Source organism: Pelodiscus sinensis, chromosome 23 (assembly GCF_052426305.1).
Source record: "Pelodiscus sinensis isolate ZL-2025 chromosome 23, ASM5242630v1, whole genome shotgun sequence".
In the NCBI taxonomy this organism is placed as follows: Eukaryota; Metazoa; Chordata; order Testudines; family Trionychidae; genus Pelodiscus; species Pelodiscus sinensis.
The window spans coordinates 12,507,156-12,525,554 of record NC_143074.1 but is presented as its reverse complement, the minus strand read 5'-3'; the positions used below and the strand labels follow the sequence as shown (position 1 = coordinate 12,525,554).

General features: G+C 47.2%; 1 protein-coding gene across 2 annotated transcripts in view; it reads right to left on the bottom strand.

Moving 5' to 3' along the window:
- The window catches only part of PTPA (protein phosphatase 2 phosphatase activator), a 38,268-nt gene extending 22,747 nt beyond the window's left edge, over positions 1-15,521 (bottom strand). Inside the window, exons 1-5 of one of the 2 annotated variants that reach the window (XM_006128333.5) lie at positions 15,384-15,521; positions 11,627-11,727; positions 8,512-8,598; positions 1,763-1,888; positions 198-315 (exon numbers count right to left, since the gene is read on the bottom strand). In XM_006128333.5, the coding sequence (XP_006128395.1) occupies positions 198-315; positions 1,763-1,888; positions 8,512-8,598; positions 11,627-11,727; positions 15,384-15,408 (457 nt within the window). In that variant the 5' untranslated portion in view covers positions 15,409-15,521. The remainder of the gene's footprint in view (positions 1-197; positions 316-1,762; positions 1,889-8,511; positions 8,599-11,626; positions 11,728-15,383) is intronic. The other variant, XM_025187369.3, reaches the window with a different exon arrangement.
- Positions 15,522-18,399: the final 2,878 nt, after the last annotated feature.

Here is an 18,399-nt window from a genome sequence, read left to right as displayed (position 1 = left end):
GCAGCCAAGACTCTACATCAATCAGCTCTGATTGAATCAGATTCCGATTCCCTCCTTTCTCCTGGCCAGTTTTGGCCTTGGCGTAATCCAGTGCAGTCCCCTGCAATGGCAATGACATAGATTGACTGCAGGGGTGAATTCACTCTGGGGAATCAGACCAGCAAGACTGGACAAATTGAGTGTGCATGTGACGGTACCTGTCCCATAGTCAATGCGGGTGGAGTTCCCCACGGATTCCTTCAGGTACACAGCTACCTCTGCTGCAGCTTCAGCCAGATGCTCAGGGATCACTGTCTTAACCAAGTTTTCTGCTTCCTTAAAACACAACAAAATGTTTCCTGAGCATTAGCCTAGATCTGCCGCAAGCCAAAAGGTGAGTCCAAGGTACCGATGTGGGAAGGGACACACTCACTATTGGTTGGAGTTCGTTTGGCATGGAGCAAGCCACCCCCCTACAAAGCAGACTGATTGGGAAAAATGAGGAACTCCAACATTAGTCAGTGGCACCCATTACAGACCAATGTAAGGAGCAGCATTAATTGTCTTCCAAGCTGGTGAATGTGTAAGTCAGGGGTGGGGAACCTATTTTGGGCTGGGGGCTGCTGACCCACAGAAAAATCCATCAGGTGCCACGCACAAGCGAGAAGCAAAACAACAACAAAAAACAAACCACAAACCTCACTGGCATGACACCCAACTGAAAATGAGAAAGACACTCCCCACATTCCCCTCACACACCAGAGCCTTGGTGGGCCCAGGCTAGTAGATTTTGTGTGCTCCAGCCCCGCAGAGGGACAGCAGAGGAGCTTGAGTGCCAGCGTGGGTTCCCCAGTGCCGAGGGTGGGGGAGCCATGAGCCTCAGGGGCTGGATCTGGCCCCCAGGCCTTATGGTCCCCACCCCTGGTGAAAGTCACCAGTCAGCGTGGCAGAGATTTAGTCAAAGAGAATTCCCCTGCCTGCTGTAAGAACTTCTTCCACTTAAAAAGCATCCATCCCAATAAGCCACTGAGACAGACCCCCCCCCCCACTTGTTCGCAGCCTCAGCAGAGAACCCCAAACTTAGATGGCTCAGAGTGTGAATTCCCCTACAACTGTTGGAGGTGGACTCTGCAGGGCAGGATTGCTGCATGCTGGGAAACAGTGTGTGGACACTTACCCTGTCGTTGCCTGGCCTATATCCTTATCTGGAGAGAGAGAGACAGGACTTCAGGCTCCAAAGCCATCAACCTAGAACTTTTCGCTGGCACTAACTGCCCTGCAAATGAAACCGCATCACAGTGTGTCTATGGGGCCTGAAGGAGCCCTTGGGTAAATGCCCACTACCGCATGCTCTGCCTCCCTGGGCTCCAGGGAGCCCTCTCTGGGAGGAGTACTCTCAGCTGAGGCAGGCCAAGCTGTCATATCTTCAGGCTGGAGGACACAATGGATGGTTCAAGGAGACAGCCGTCAGTGGGGCTCCTTGGAATACTTCCAGGGAACAAAGCGCCTGACAAAGTGCATGTAAAGGTGAGCTGTGCTCCAGTGAAGGTTCCAAACCAGCACCAGGGTCAGGAATTAATGAATCACACCAATGGCTTGACATCAAAAGACCTGAAAGATGGCCCCCATCTAACCAGCTAGCTGACGGGTTAATTTGTTGGCCGCACAGCTACAACATGAGGATAGGAGCCTTTCCATGATGATTGCAGGATGTATTTCTTGTTGGAGAAGCCACCCTTAGTCGGTCCATATCTAAGAGACTCTCTCCTAACCCCATACATACCTGGTCTAGCTTGGCATACCAAGTCCTGAAAGCCTTATTCCCAAAGCGAGAGGGCTGGCTCACTGGCGGGGTCTCATCTATCCATCTGTCGAGGGTATCCAGGAGCTCCATCAGCTTTTCAATTGGCTATAGGACAGAATGAGTGACAGCTCACAATCAGACAGGAGGAGAAAGCCTCACACAGAAGCGCAAGCCGGTCACCCTAAAACCATTATCCCAGGCTTGAGCATTTGTTTTATCTGTGCCTGCCAACATTCCCCTGGCACTGAGCCACAGACCCCCAAATTGACCTTCCAAGGGATGGAAGGGGATAATGGGACACACTGTCTCTCTAAGGTCCACAGTGGCCAGCCCCAACCCTTCACATCAGAAGGATAGCCCAGTCAGCAGCCCACCTGCCATACTGACCTGGGCTCTGCAAAACCAGGTCAGCAGCTTGAGAAGGCTGAATCCCTGGAAGAGCTAAGACCCGTTTCTCCCCCCCTCCCCCCCCGCCATGCAATCCTACAGCTATGTAAGATGCTGTGTTGTTGCACATTTTTAAATGGTCACCTAACTGCTCCAGAGCCTAAGATTTCATTTTTTTTATAAAAAGCAAGTCCTGAGCTGGAATACTTGCAAAGAGAACCCTGATTAAACATGGGGAGGGAGGAGCAGGTTGGAGGGGCAGGGCTACATCATTCAGGGGTCTCCGAGACACAGTTTTGTGCTCTGTACCACACGTTAGATCTAATGCTCCCCACAGGACCAAGCGTATGGTTTAGAAAGCATCGTCACTGCTACTGACCCGCTGGCTGACCTTGGTCAGGTCACTTCAGCCCAGATCTTCAAAGGCATTTAGGTTTCTAACTCCAAATTATTACAAGGGGAGTTAGACACTAAAATACATTTGAGGATTGTTTCCCCTTTACTCTTTGCCCTGTCTATTTAGGCTACAAGTTCTTTGGGGCACAGAGTGGCTCTTACTAGGTGTTCACATAGTGCCTAGCACAAAGAGGCCCAGACTTCAATCAGGACCTCCTCTTTATACTTGTCAGCATCTGATTTTCAGAGCTACCGAGCCTCCCTAGAAATCAGACGATCAAGGCACATATCACTTCACAAACGTGCACCTACAAGAGACGGTTGCGCTCAGAAGCGCTAACAGTTTCACTCAATCAAAGGAGGATTCACAGGAGGAGAGATTGGATCTGACAGCAGGGAGGAAAAGCGATTGGTGAGAGGGGAGGGGGGAGGGGAGGGAGCATCCCAAAGAGGAGGGAGGTGGGACGACAGAGTGGAAGATGACGAGGAAGGAGAGGTGAGATGACACCGAGGAGCACGAAAAGCAGAGGTGTAGCCCCCTGAAGGTGACGGTGAGGGGCCTGACTTTGATGGGGAGAGAGGCAGCCTGTAAAGGTGTTAAAGGAAGGGCTGACATGGGCAGAGCAAAGGACAAGCAGGATTCTAAGCAACAGGGAACCTTGGTTGAGAGAAACCTACAGGGCAGAGACGGGCAGGCAATACAGAGCTTGGTTCAACATGGTGCTGATAAATGCAGCCAGCTTGCAAGGCTGTAGCGTTTGAGCCCAAGACATGCAAACGCCCCTTGGGTCCAGAGCTAGGGAGCAGAAGCCCTCTGGGGGCAAGCACTATGGCCCTGGATCTCTTGCCAAGCAGCAGCCTGGTGGCAGGGTCATTGTCCAACCTCCAATCAGTGGATTAAGCTGCAGAAGGCAGCACGAGGCAGCACTGCTAGTGACTGTCAGATACATTCACCTGCCAACACATTCGGGATTCTCCACTCCCGAGCTGGGGCAGCCAGAGCTGCGCTGGTCACCACTGTGACAACACTGGCACCAGAGGCACCACGGTCTCCAAAGGGGATTCCTCCTTCAAGGAGAGAAAGAGGACGGACAAAGCAAGGGCTGGTTTGACTTTGCTGGAGGCATCGACCGTGTGAAGCTGGATGGTCTCCTGGGCTGTGGTTCAATTCTTCATGCTGCTTGTCAGAAGAGGCCTAGGAAACAGCAGAGCCCAGCAAGTTTCTAGCCCTTGAAGTGCCACTAGAGGGGCGGGGGAGGAGAGACGGCAGGCAGTGCGTCTCTGTCTTTGAACCAGCAGCGAGTCGTCCCCCCCCCGCACACACAATCTCTCCGCTGCAAAGAGGTCTCTGGTAGCATCTGCAGCTAGCTGAGTGGGTGCCTTTCTGGACACTGGCTCTGGAGCAGCTGCTGGAAACAAGTCGGGTGCGGCATAGAGTCATTCAGCAGGAATCTAGGATTTATCTGCTGTCAAAGGAGCCCCGAATCCTTGGGGGGTGGGCAAGGACAGATTAAAGCAGGGATAGCAGAACTTTAGTCTGGCCTTGCCCAATCACAGCCATCTGCAGATGCACCAGGTAAGACAACAGGCCACATGCAACCTGGGAGCCATTGTAAGTTCACAGGCTGGAATCAGGGACAGGGCAGCACCTGTGATTCGAGTGAAGCGGGCCAAGACTATTATTATTTATTGTCTCTATTGCAATGGCATGTAGGGAGCCAGTCATCGATCCAGACCCCATGGTGCTAGGCACTGTACAAACCCCTAACACAGAGATAGGACCTTCCTCAAAGGGCTTGGGCTTGTTTTTCAGTTCAGCCTGAACTAGCTGCCACACTTCCCTCCAATTAACAAGAGAGGCCCTGGCAGTGGCTTTTGTTAAATAATTAAATAACGCTGGTGATTTATTCGCCAGCAGCTCGTTACGAGCAGCTCCCGTATTTCAAACCCTCTCGCCGAGCTGTGACTGTGGCGCCCGGTGCCGGCTGGATAAATGGCTGGCAAGAGATTTTCTTCTTTTGTCCCCCTTGCAGTCTCTGCCTCCAGGCCTCAGGGAGGGGAGGCAGAGTCACGCATCCCTTCCTCGCTGCCCGCTTTAAAGGGATTAAAAACAGCCCAGCTGAATGCAGGAGAGCAGGACCCAGCTGCTGGCTCAGCCATGCCAATAAATAATTAAAGAGCCGCAGCTCATTTTGGGCTTGGGGCCTTTTGAAAGGGGGCTTATTAAAAGGGGCAGGTTTCCATTACCCAGCAGAATGAACAGGGCAGAGCAAACTCATGCTACCAGGGGAAACAGCAAAGCTCACAGGAACTTGGGAGATCGGCACCACGGCTGCATGGTCTTGGGTGGCTGAGTTTTTAGGCTCTATTTTCACTTTACTTTCCCAGGCATCAGAGCAAGGGCAAATCCTCCCTCCTCCCCCACCACTCTTCTTTCTGTTGTGCTGATTTTGCAACCTGTCACCCTCCCAGACCAAAATCTGCCCTGTGATCACAAAGGTGAACCCTGTCGCCTGCTATGGAACAGTGGCCTAGTGACAGGGTCTCTTGTGAGCAGCCAGCCAGCCACCTGGAGGCGATCAGATGACAATGTTCTCTCTAGAGCCCAAGCAGCCAGGCTCCTTGGTGTCTAGAGTGACTGCCTCTTTCCCATCCTCCCCTCCTAGACTCCAAGCAAGTCACCCAGAGCTGTGTCAGCCACTCAGGTGCAGGGATTCCCAAATGCGAGATGGAAGTGGGCAAACACAAATAAACAAATCACAGGAACTGAGACCTCTCTGCAGGCTGCCTGTTCTCTCACCCCAAAGCGCCTCACTTGAAAGCTCAACATTAACCCTTTCCTGCCTTATTAGACCTACATGCCAAAGCAACAGCTGTTACAGATTGGCCTGGGATGCAGCTCCAGGAACACCTCCCAGCAAGCAGCCAGACACTCTGTCTCCACTGGGGTAGTCATATGCAGCTCACAGGCAGATGCTCAGACCGCTCATTTATTAAGTGCAGTCTGTACGTTCAGTGCAAGATGAAAACCCAGGCTTGTGCCACAGAGGTTACAGTCTGAAGGTCTGGCCCTGCAAGGTGGAGCAGCTCCTCGGGAGAGGCATGGAGTGCATTCATTTGATTTCAGTGGGAGCCAAGTGCGCTCACACCTGAAGCATGTTCACTTCACGGGGTAACACCTTCAGCTACACCACTGGGTTCAAATGTCTCAGGGGGTAGCCATGAGTCTACATCAGTGTTTCTCAACCAGTGGTACCAGCACCCTTAGGGGTACTCGAGAGAAATCTGAGGGGGTACATCAACAACTGAAATTTGGAAAAAATTGAATTTTTGTTTTAAATTTTACAGAACTTTAATATTTTTGTACTTTTTAAACCCAAATATTTCATTGGCTGCCTGGCTACAATTAAGTTGTTTAAACAAATGTGTTGCAATGGTAGGAAAAAAAAGGGTGTGTGTCTGAAAACTGTAGGTACTAGGGGTACTTATAATTTTTTTGAGGTATACTTTATTTAAAAAAAAAAAAAAAAGCTGAGAAAGACCGGTGTACGTGACTGGGTTCAGACACTCAATAGTCTGTCTTCTCTCCCCTCCCATCACTCCTTTCTTTGATGGGCCAATAAGGGAGCAGCTTCAAGGAAGACATGCATGCAAAGGAGGGATTGGAGGGACAGCATTAGGTACAGGAAGGGGTTCCAAGTTTTAGGGCAGATAGGGAGATACAAAGATGAAGGAGGAACCTCAGGAGGGAGTAGGGAAGCAAGAAGAAAATGGATGCAGCTTCATCAACAGGGCAACCCATGGAACCCTCCACTCAAGAGGAAAGCAGATTCATTTTGCCTTCAGTCACAGGTTTCTACCTGCTCAGCATGAAGGCAGCCAGATAAGTTTCCTGCAACCTTCCTAGTTATTGACATCACATCTGATACCTGTCACAGGCACTAAAGCCATTTCAAGGGGATCTGCCAAGAGTGAGAGGAACAGATTTATGCTTTTTTATGATAGTTAAAGGCCTGAAAGGGTGAAGGACTGGGGTTTAACATTATTATTCTGATTTGAATTGCTAATGTACAAAACAGTCTTGCTACCCTCTCTTCTTTGTAAGATTTTAGTGATGACTGGAGATCAACCTAACTATGACAGAGGCACACTTGGCAGGCAAACCCTGAATAAATGGAAGGGGGAATGGGTTTTATTCAGACTGCTTAAAATGTGGGGATTTTGGCAGTTCCTATGTAACCAAATGCCTTAATAAAAGTTGGGAAGAAAATTGTTTTTGGTAGTAATTCCAGATCACTATTCTATCGGCAAAGGGCAAGTGAGTTTCTAATCCACATGTCCTGCTCCTCAATGGAACTTTCCCCAGAACAAGAACAGCCAGCCCTGGCATCTCTAATAAGAACCAAAATGTTGAAGGAAAAAGGTTTCTTCCAGACCTCTTCCTTACCCCCAGAAAACAGCAACCAGACAGGGCAGAAGTCCATTTCCTCCTCTGCCACTTGCAGGTCTCCTTTAAGCAGCCCCATTAACCTGCACAGTTGTGATTGTCTAAATTTGGAAATGGATAAGGGGTTCTCCAGAAATTCTCTTAGTTGCTCTGTACTAGACTCGGCCTAGTGCCATGTGGAAGATGAGGAGTTCAGTGATTGATACAATAAACACAGCCCATTGTTACACCACTGCTTAGTTTGACAGAAACATGACAAGTTCCAGTGGGTAATGCGCAGGAAGAGGAAATCTGCAGTATAACCTTGAAAGTCCACTCTATAGTCCACCTCTGACCTCAGTCAGTGTAGTGGAATCCAGGCTGAGATAATTTTTAGCCCACTTGCACACAAGGGGATGCACTTTTACAAACGCCACCAGGTGACAGACAACTTTCCAGGGGGAACCAGGTCACTAGTGTCCTACTTTCCTCTAAAGACTGGCTGAACACCTCTGAACCAGTCCTTAGAGCAAGCACCTCAGTCCAAGCATAGCTCCTTCCCCTACCCAGTCTATAGTCTGCACACATCTCATAAATCGAGTTAGAAGAAAGCGAAGTGCAGCATTAGACAGTCTGGACTCAGACAAAAGTCTGCTCTGAGCTCACAGGAGCCAATGCTGCTTAAGGCAGAGCCCAACTGGGCTCAGAGTTCAGGCATGGCAGAGCAAGGCTAGCTGCATGGAAAGAGCCTCTCTACATCACACCCCTTGTTCAAACAATAGTCATTAGAGCCTATGACAGGGTTCCCACCAAGGCCAAGAGTGGTTGTAACTGCTGCCCAGACAACTACCCAGGAAAGGGAGATTGTTGCAGTCCAAAAAAAACCTAACTGTCCCCTCAGGGGCAAAGGTACACGAAACCCAAGGAACCTTGGCACCGAGGGGAAAGGGCGAACAAGACTTTGACCATCTTTCAGTTCTAAATGCTTACTAAACATGAATGACTAAAACCTCACAGCCCTCGCTGGGAGGTCAGTACTAATAACTCCATTTGAAAGATGGGGACCCTGAGGCAGAGAGAGAGCAAGTGACTTGCCAGAGATCACATAGCATATCAGTGGGAACAGAACCCAAGACTCCTAATTCTCCACTACAGCCATTAAATAAGATGGCTTCTTATAATGGAATTTTTGGCTCAGAGCAGGCAGCAATAGTGTAGTGCGTGTGGACAGAACAGGGCCCCACCTTTTTCTTTGCCCTGACTGCTTAATCAACCCAGCTTCCTCAATTAAGTTTTGTGAGTAAGTAAAAGGCACCTAGTTACCAAATGAACCGCTGCCCCATTGCATGATGGTACTTGTAGTCCCCCCAGCTGGCTCTATCATACCATGGCTGCTTGGGTAATGCCTGAGGGAGAATAAAATGGAGCCATGGCAGCCCTGGGCCCTGCTATGGAAGGCAAACCAGCAAAAGCTGAGCAGTACAAGATTGGAAACAACAGGCTTGGGCCCTTTTCCCACCTCAGAGACTTTGTATTCACAGGTCAACTTCTTGCCCTTGATACCTTCGTTCAGGGTGAGGATGAAACCTATGTAATCCGCATATGCCTGCAAACAAACACAAATGGAAGGGGTGTTAACTGAGCACTGACAATTACTTTGGAGGCAAGCAATGCCGGTGTGAGAAGCCTAGAAAAAAAAAAAAGCAACAGACGATTCCCAATCCAGAGCATAAGTTTCCTGGGATAGCCCAGGACACGGCTTGTTCTGCTGCTACTGACTTGTCCTTGGGGACTCCTAGAACAGCACTAAGTGCACTCTGAGCCCTCGGTGCTGATATCACACTAACCGAACCCAAACGACGACCCTCCTCCTTGAATCCCTCACCACGGTCCTGTCTCTTACTATGCCACATCCATGCTCCTTATGTCCAGGTTTTGCACAGTCTCTTCCTACTCCACATTGCTTCTCCCAAATTTCTCCCGCTCTCTGCACTAGGCCTTCTTTCATACTGCCCACAATTAGGAGAAGTGGCCACAGGATACCCCAAACACATATCTTTCTCTTCTTTCTGCTCGTGAAGCATTGCATACAGAGTCTTGTCAGGCTGCTTAGGAAGCACAGTGGTGAAAGTGCCACAAAGCTCTAGGAGTAGGGAATGGCTTTTTTCATTTCAGGCAAGCTCATTGTCCCCTGCCGCCCCCATGACTTCCTACCACAGAAGCTCTAGGCAAAAATATGACAAACCCTGGGAAGAGGAAAAAAAAGGAGGTTTCCGTCACAAGCCTTTGTTAAACCTTATTATCATTTAAAACCCTTTGATGGCATCATAGCTTGGTCCCCATCCAAAAGCTATTCCCACCCTGTTGTCTCCACACCTCAGCAGCAAGTTTGGACCACAGACACAAGAACACAGATCCTGACAGTTCTGGGCTTCAAGCCTAAACATTTACCTGAGGAACTGTGCGCTTTCCTCTGCAGCCATTTTTTCTCCACCAAGCTAAGCAGACATCATTACAAACAGTCACCCCAGTGTCACTACAGGCCCTCTAAGCAGGACTCATATTCTTGGTTTTTTTAACCATTTAAAATGGTCTCTTCCACAAGAGAAAAAATAATCAAATTGGTGAAAAGGGTGTTGGTCACAATGTGCTGGAGCAGATACCACATTGCGTGTGGGCACCAAGTTCAAGAAATGCACAAAACCGTCAAAATCATTACATCACTCAGACCAGTTAGATGAGAGGTTAAAGTCTAACGAAACAGTTCTGCTGACAAAGAGAATGGTCTCAGTCTAGTCCAAAAAGAGCAGGACTGACCAACAGGCCACCTGTCACAAGTTCACATACACAGGGAGACAGGTATTTAACAATGGGAAAAGTCAAGTGCACAGACAGCCTGAAGCTGTCTCAATGTATAGCAATGTGCCAACTGCAATTGTGGTAGTAGTAAAACCTCTGCTAATAGCCTTTCTGTGCCAGCAGAACTAACATATCTTCATCTCCCTTCTCCAACATCAACAATAGAAAGGGCCAAATTCTGTCTGTTTCTTGGCTAGTACCTAGACTGCCAGTCACCTCAAGTCTAAGAACTACTATATCAGGGATCATATTATAGTGTGATAGGATGGATCATAAACATAGCTGAGGATAGAAAGCTATGTTATAACAACATTAAGAAGTTATGTTTGGGGATTGCACTTAAAATTTTGTTTTTGAACTTAGTTAAGATTTAAAGGATCAGACAAAAAAAAAAAAAAAAAAGGACACAACATGCTCTATCATGGCTCACCCAAAAACCAAGTTTTGAATGGATACTTCTGTTCTGTGGACAGGGCTATAATCAAAGGCCCTATCAACACTAGACAGAAAACTATGTTCGAAACCATGTCAAACTTCAGTTCAATCACTGCAGGGGTAAACCAGGTTCTAGCATGGTTTGAAAGACAAGAGTGGGCATATCAAGACAGTTATAAGTCACTTACTATGCAGGAATGGGGAACACTTATGAAAGTGATGTTTCTAATAGTTTTAGTCCACCTAGCATGACACTTTGGGCTCAGCCTGCACTAGCCTGAGTAGAGACACCCATCACAACAGTTAGGTTAAATCCTGAGTATACCTGGTGACATCTAGACTGAAGCCTTAAGCTAGCCAAAGCTATAGCTCTGCAACCTCTAACCATATTGTAACCAGGTCCTCTAACTCTGTTTTAGCTGCAGCATAAATGGGACCTTACATTTCTTATTTATCAGAACCTGACTGAATATTTTTCATGTCACAATTGCTACCATCTGTAGATAGGTTTTAATACCATGGTCCCAGTGAGAGCAGAATCATTTTAACCACAGTCACATTTCTCAGGCCACACCCTGTCTGGGCTGCTAAGGGAAAACATGCCCAATACTCTGCTAGCAACATGTTTCAACATGATCATGAGGCGTACAGATCTTCTTGAAGCACAGACAGCGACTGCGTGCTGATCAAAGCTCACAGAGGGATCGCTTTCCTCCTCTTCCAGGCTTTCAGTCCTTGTATAGAGGAAAAAACTGTTCACCTGCACTAGTAGGAAAGGTGAGAGTGTAGACATGGCTCAAGCATTTTACCTTGACAATACTTTGTGTTGTCTAATCCTACAGATTGGTAAAGATGGTGCTTTGTGTGTAAGAAAAAAGGTGCCAGTACTCCAGGCTCAAACTTGTAGAGTAAAGAAGAGGCGGGGGAAAGAGGGACCAGAGGAAAAGTTGTTGAGGAAAAAAAAAAAGGGGGGGGGAGCAATTACCTAGGCCCAAACCAGGATTGGCCTTTTCCATGCAAATGCTGCCCCTGGAACACACCAAGCTCCTAAGGGTATGTCTACACTACAGAGAAGATCAAAGTTGCTGCTGTCAATCTTCCAGGGTTCAAATTTGCGGGTCTAGTGAAGACACACTAATTTGAACTGAGAGAGGCACTCCAGTTGATGCTGGTAGTCTTGCTTCCACGAGGAGTAAGGGAACTTGAAGGGAGAGTGTGGACAATGCCAGAAGTCGAGGAAAGGTACTTCGACTTCAGCTACACAATTAATGTAGCTGAAGTTGCGTATCTTCGACCTTATCCTGTAGGGTAGACATACCCTTACAGACTCAATTCCATACCTGAGAGCGTTTCCACTTGGCCATGTCAGGAACCATGTTTATTTCCTTTTTGGGGATCATGAAGCTTTGGCAGAGGGGAGCTATTGCCTCCTCTGGGGAGCCTGCAAGATGAGGGAGAGAGAGAGTTTAAACATTAAAGACTATTAAAGACTCGCCCTTTAACTCCAGCCACTTCTCAGAAGTCAATGTTCATTTTCCCAGCCCAAAAAGTGCTTTAATGTTCACACCCTGTGCTCTGATCTTGTCAGGTCTCACATGTTAATCCATGTCAGGTCTACTTAGTACCTTACAGTTGACCTCCCTCCCCCGTCAAGACATCCCAGGAGACTGCAGATAATAGCATTATTATTTATTATTTGTATTATTGTAGCACCAAGGAGCCCTAGTAAGGGCTCAGGATCCCACTGTGCTAGGCAGTATACAATCACAGAACAAAAAGACACATCCTGTCCCAACGAACTTACAATATCAGTACAAAACAAAAGACAACAGATTGGGGGGTGGGGGGAGAATACAAGTAAACAATGAGACGATCCTGGTCAGCATGATAGGCAGTGGTCTCAGCACACCACCAGTCTAATCATTGTTCAGTGTTTTGTAGGCATCATGCCAATCATAGCATTAGGATAGGTCTTCAATACAAAATGTCTCAGACGGGTAGCAGTGCTAGTCTGTAACTTAAAAAACGAGTGGCCCTGAGCACCTAAGAGACTGTGGTTTTACATTGGGAGCCAACTCCATGTAAAAATAAATCCTCTTTCAAGCAGTGAAGACAAAGCATCAATAATGCAGTAGGTGGCACTCTTCTCTCAGTACTGTGCCACTGTCCCAAGGTTGGATTTAGGGTAAGGCTGGGAAGTACCATCTTTTAACTGTGGGACAGAATTGAGGCTCTTTGTAAAGCACTTTGAGATCCTGGGATGGCAGGCACAATATAAATGCAAATAATTCATGCATAACATCAGCAACATTCCTGCTTCCCCACTCAGGTACACACTTAGCCAGAAGCCTCTTTTCCGTGAGCTTTCACAAAAAGAAAATAAATCCCAATATAAGGGTCACTCCTTTCCCAAGTCCTCTGCAGTCCAAGGTGAACAACTGGTTCTAGTCTCAGCCTGCAGTCCCATGCGAGGACACTGCAGAGCTGGAAACACTGCCACAAGGTTAAAGGCACATTTGCACTATGTTTCCATAAGCAAGCTTAAAATCAAGATGCAATACAGCAAACAACCATGAACCAGAAAACCAAGAGGATATTTAGCATGAAATATCCTCAATTAATACTTTCAGCCCTAGAAGATTTCAAATCTTTTGTCCAACATCAAGCACTGAGACAACACTGTCTTCAATAAAAATTCTTAGCACTAACAGCAAATTCTAAAACATCACTTTCTAACAAAAGCTGAACATTTATAACGACTTGCCCAGATAATACTGCCCAAAAGTGTTCACGGTTCTTCCTTTTTTTCCAGGAAGGGCGCACTCTCTAGAATCACACCAGATGACTAGGAATCAAAACTATTCCATTGCAAGCTCCGCCACAGCTTCAGTGTGCTGCCTTAGGAAAGTCATTTAACTTCTGTCCCTTAATTTCCCCCTGCATGTTAGAGTGCATGTGGAATTTTATTTGTATCCAGAAATATTGCATTAGTGTAAAAGTTTTTTTTAAAATGCTTTAAAATCAATTATAATAAACAGAAAGTTCAATAACCCCCCAGTACACTGATGAAGGAAAGCTTTGGCTACCAAGAATATTGATCACCCGTAAGAGGGCAGAGGAAGATTCAGAGACAGTGCGGTCTGGGGATAAGCCACTAGACAGGGACTCAGGAGGCCCAAGCTATGATCCCAGTTCTGCCATCACTGAGCAAATCACTTTCTCTTTCTGTGCTCCCTAACCCCCCTCCAACACCCCTCTTATTTAGAAAGCAAGGCCTCTGGGGCAAAGACTGTCTCTTGCTAGCTGTAGTATTGCACCTAGCACAAAATGGGCTACCGTAATATACACACACAACAACTTTTAGGCAAGAGCGAAGGAACAGTGCTCTGGGGAGAATTAAAAGCAGCAGCAGCAAAAGGACCAAAATCTATCCCTAGAATAGCAGCTGCCCAAGGCAACAGCAGGTGACAGACAGGTCCAAGGTGCCAACTACAACTTCAGTAAACCACCTTTCCCTCACATCCCCTCTGCTGCCCCCAAGAAGCACAGCCACCATTGACTATTACAGTGTTTCTCAACATTTTTACATAAAGTACCCTTTAAAAATTATAAGTACCTCCAGTACCTACAGTTTTCAGACACACCATTTTTTTTCTACCATTGCAACACATTTGTTTAAACAACTTAATAATAGCCAGGCAGGCAATGGAATTTTTGGGTGTAAAAAATACAAAAATAATAAAGCGCTATAAAACTTAAAACAAAAATTCAGTTTTCTCCAAATTTCAGTTGTGTTGATGTACCACTAAGGGTACTCGTACCACTGGTTGAGAAACACTGGACTATTATGTCCTTAATGACCCTGCTACCAGCTACTCCTTCCTGTACAAGTCTTCACAAATCTAGTCTTTAAAATGCTACCAGACTATTTGTTGTTTTTTAAGTTTTTTCATATTCAAAATATTAATACACAGAAACCCATTGGGGAACATTTTAACGGGCACTCACGAATGGATCTAGAAGTGACTATTACAAAACCATTTCGAGAAAGAAGCTACAGAACTTGGTTTAATGTATAAGTCTGACACCTGGAAACAAGGCTTAAAAAAAGACCTGGACTGGATGGGCCACTACATTCCACACCCTAATGACATCAAAAGCTAAGCACCAGGTACTTAGAGCCTACTCTATTAGCCTCATACAGCATAGTCACTAATTGACAATATTTTCCCCCCATTTTCCCCTCTCTCTTTCCCTCCCCATCCCCACTCTCTCTCTGCTATTTATTTGTACCCTGGACCCCTTAACTCCATTCCTCTGAAGAAGTGGGTTGTGCCCACAAAAGCTCATTATACCATCTACATTTTTGGTTAGTCTCTAAGGTGCTGCAGGACTATCCATTGTTTTTTAAGTCTTCACCAGTGAGCCAGGGGAGAATAACTGCCCCCATGACTAGCATCAATCTTTCTGGGGCTCTCAGTCTAGGCCATCAGAATAACAATCGCAGAGAGGGGCACTGCAACCTGCTCCCCCACACCCTGAGACTCCAAAGCACAGTAACCGTTCCTCAAGAGCCCATTCCTACTTAAAAGCAGGGAACCCTATATTACAGACTCCCCCCCTTCACCTTTCCCATCTCAGGGCACAGACTCTTGAGGGCCCAGGACCTCCCCGCAATTTTGGTGCACAGAGACTATCAGCCCGCACAGTGCACATTGCTCAAATGCCCCTTCCCCTCACAGTACAGGGGAAAGGACCCCCGTGCAGAAAGCATCATGCAGCCTTCCCCCACACATACCATGGGACACAGAGACACCCAGTTCCCATAGAGAGCATCACTCAGCCTCACCCCCCAACAAACACAACCTATGGGGCACAGAGATCTCCTGCCCCCAAAGAGATCAGCGCCCAGCCTCCCCGCCACACACACGCAGTGCGGGGCACAGGACCCTGCCCCACAGAGGGAACCACCCAGCCTCTCCCGCTCTGGGCACCACACAGCCCCACCCACTATGGAGCACCCTTGCCCAGCGCAGCCCCACTCCCCTGCAGGGCACCACGCTGCTGCCCCCGCCCCCTGCGGAGCTTCCCCCCTACCCGTCTGCCGCTCGCTCTCTGCCATCTTCCTGGAACCAGCCCCCTCCCCGCCGTTATCACCTTTAACCTCTTAGCACAACTGACGCGTCGATCGGCCATACTTGTGCCGGGCACGGCGGCCATATTGCACGGGGCACACAAGCAGTCGTAGTAGTTCCGTCGGCCATGTTTGTGCGGGGCGCTCCGGATTCCACACACATATACCCAGGCGGCCATGTTTGTGCGGGGCGCTCCGGATTCCACACCCAGGCGGCCATGTTTGTGCGGGGCACTCGCATTCATTAAGGAACTTTTGGGGCTTGACTTAATGTCAGGCGCCAGGGAAGTAGATAGCCCTGCAGAACACAACTCACTAGCTAGGAGACTCCCCCACCTGCCTCTGAGGTGCGATGGGCTATGGCACATCTGGCACCCCCAAAATCAGGAGATGTGTGTGCTTCAGAACCAGAGCACACTTCAGACTCTGGAGTCTCTGACATCTGGAGTTGTGACATGTGGGAATCCAAACGCAGCTCCGGATTCCCATTTCAAGGGCAGCCTCTTTTCTGTTATGCTGAAAAAAAGCTACATTCTTGTAGCTTACACGATTTCAAAGTCAAGCAGCCCAAAGTCACAAACTCCAGAATTAAGGTTCTGCCTGCTTGCACGCTTGCGTTACACTACAGCAGCAGTTCTCAAACTGTGGATACGGACCCCCAAGTGGGTTGCCATTCCATTTTAAGGTGATCATCAAGGCTGACAAACTTGCTGGGGCGCGGGTCTGAAGCCCAAACTGCACCTCTCGGGGCCAAAGCCTGAGAGCTTCCACCTTTGGTGATGGGGCTCATGTTCCAGGCCCCTTGGGCTTCAGCTTTGACCACCCTGTCCGAAGCAGTGGGGCTCTGACTTTGCCCACACACTTGCCTAAGACAGTGGGACTCAGGCTCAGGCATCAATCTCCCTCCTGAGATCATGAAGTAATTTTTGGTGTCAGGTGGGGGTCATGGTGCAATGAAGTTTGAGAACACCTGAACTATAGTCTTTCATTACAGGAACACTTCATATTGTTTCCACTGGATCCTTGCCAAATAATTATCGATGGGGACTAAAAAAAGGTATTTTTCCCCCAAACTCAGTCTCAGAAATGGCATGGTCATTTTTGCTGAAACTTTCCCAAAATATTCAGCGTGTGTCAGACACCCAACACTGGACATTTCAGCTCAAATAGTTGAAGTTTGTCATGGTTATAAGCAAGTGAAAACTATCTTATAATGGAAATTGTAAAGTAATCTGAACTATAGATGCCACTACTAGTTCTGCATATGATAAACCAAAACTCCAGTTCCAAATGCTCTCCAAGATCTAATCCCTGCTCTGGCCCATAATTTAGCAGATAGCCTCCCTCTTTATAAAAGGAGGGAGAAAGGAAGAGAAAAAGACATCTCTAAACTGTGGGAGGTCTGGAAATCCAGACACAGGTTCAACTACTTCATCTTGATCCCCTCTCTTGTTAATTCAGTGTTGAGCACTGTCAGTGTTGTATGGGATCAAAAGGCAGAGATTGTTCTTGCTACAAGTCACTAGAAGTCAGAATCAGACACTGTGATGTAACCCAGGGCTGTGGATTTCATCTCCCTGTAGCATGCATATTTTTCCTTACCATTTTTATTGGTGTACTATTCTTGAAATATGTCCTAGAAGGATATCTGCTTTAAGGAGGGATTCCTAGGAGAAGAAGAACATTTGGCACTGAGAAAGAGACTGTCCCAAGCATAAGTTATAGCACAGAGAAAAATGCATAGATAAGAGTGGGATAATGCTGGATGGAGCACAGTCTACAGGCCTAGGGGCAAATCTGGTGCTAGGCATAAACAGACTAAGCTATTGCTTAGGGCCCTGTGCAGCTCCAAGGGGCCCTCTATTAATTATTAGTTTGTGTTTTGTGTGGTGCCCCCCCAAATATTTCTGGTTAGGACCCCCCCCCCAATGGGTTAACACTGCTGGGGAGAGGGGAAATAGGAAGGAACAGAAAACAGAAATAGTAGTTAAAGAGTAGCATTGTGCAGAGTTGTAAAGGTGAAGAAGAAGAAGAAGAAGAGATGAGTTTAATGTAGGAGAAAGTCAGGGAAGGGATCTGAACAGCTTGGGTGGGCTGAGGGGAAAGGTTATATATAGCAGTGGTGGGAAACCTGCAGCCCTATTGCCGCATGCGACCCACTGGGGTTTCACCTGTGGCCTGTGCACCCCCCAGACTGCTCCCATACTCCACATGCATCTCATGGGAACCCTATTGGGCTGCAAGCCCACCACTAGTTATGTGGCCCACTAGTCCACGAAGGTTGCCCATCACTGATACATTGGCTTTAAAGAATTAAATGTTTGTCAGTAGATGTCAGCAAACATTTATTTCACTGCATGCACGCACACGCACACGCACACGCACACGCACACAAACCAACCAACAAAAACATTCCCATGAATAATAACTAAAATGTACAATATGCAAAGTAAGAAAAACAGTTTGAGAACTTGGATTCAAAATCCATTGATTTTTTAAATTAGACTTTTGAATTAAACAAATAGTCTCGGAAATGAATAGTAAAAACAGATACGATTTGTTGATTTAAAGATATTTACTTTGTGGATTTTGACATATGTGCACAGAGTGCTTTCATGTTTACAAAGCTTTAACTTTTGGAATTTCATTGTCTAATAGTTGTCTAATTCCCCCTTTAATTTCCCACAACAGTATGAATTCCGATACCCATCTAAAGAAATGTTTAAAAATAAACACAGATAGGGATCAAAACTTATAAAACATAGAAGTGGAAACCTGCCAAGCCTAGTTGTAAGGTCAGAGTGGCAAGATAAGTAGGTGATTTTACCAACAGCAGTTCGGTTGGAGTGGAGTAAAGTGACCATGTGTGACTGCTACCACCTGGCCAAAACACTGAAGAGCTAAAAGCATGAACTGCTATAGACTGAATGAAAGACTAAACTTTTCAGCTCATCAGCAGGGGCTGTCATATCTTCACTT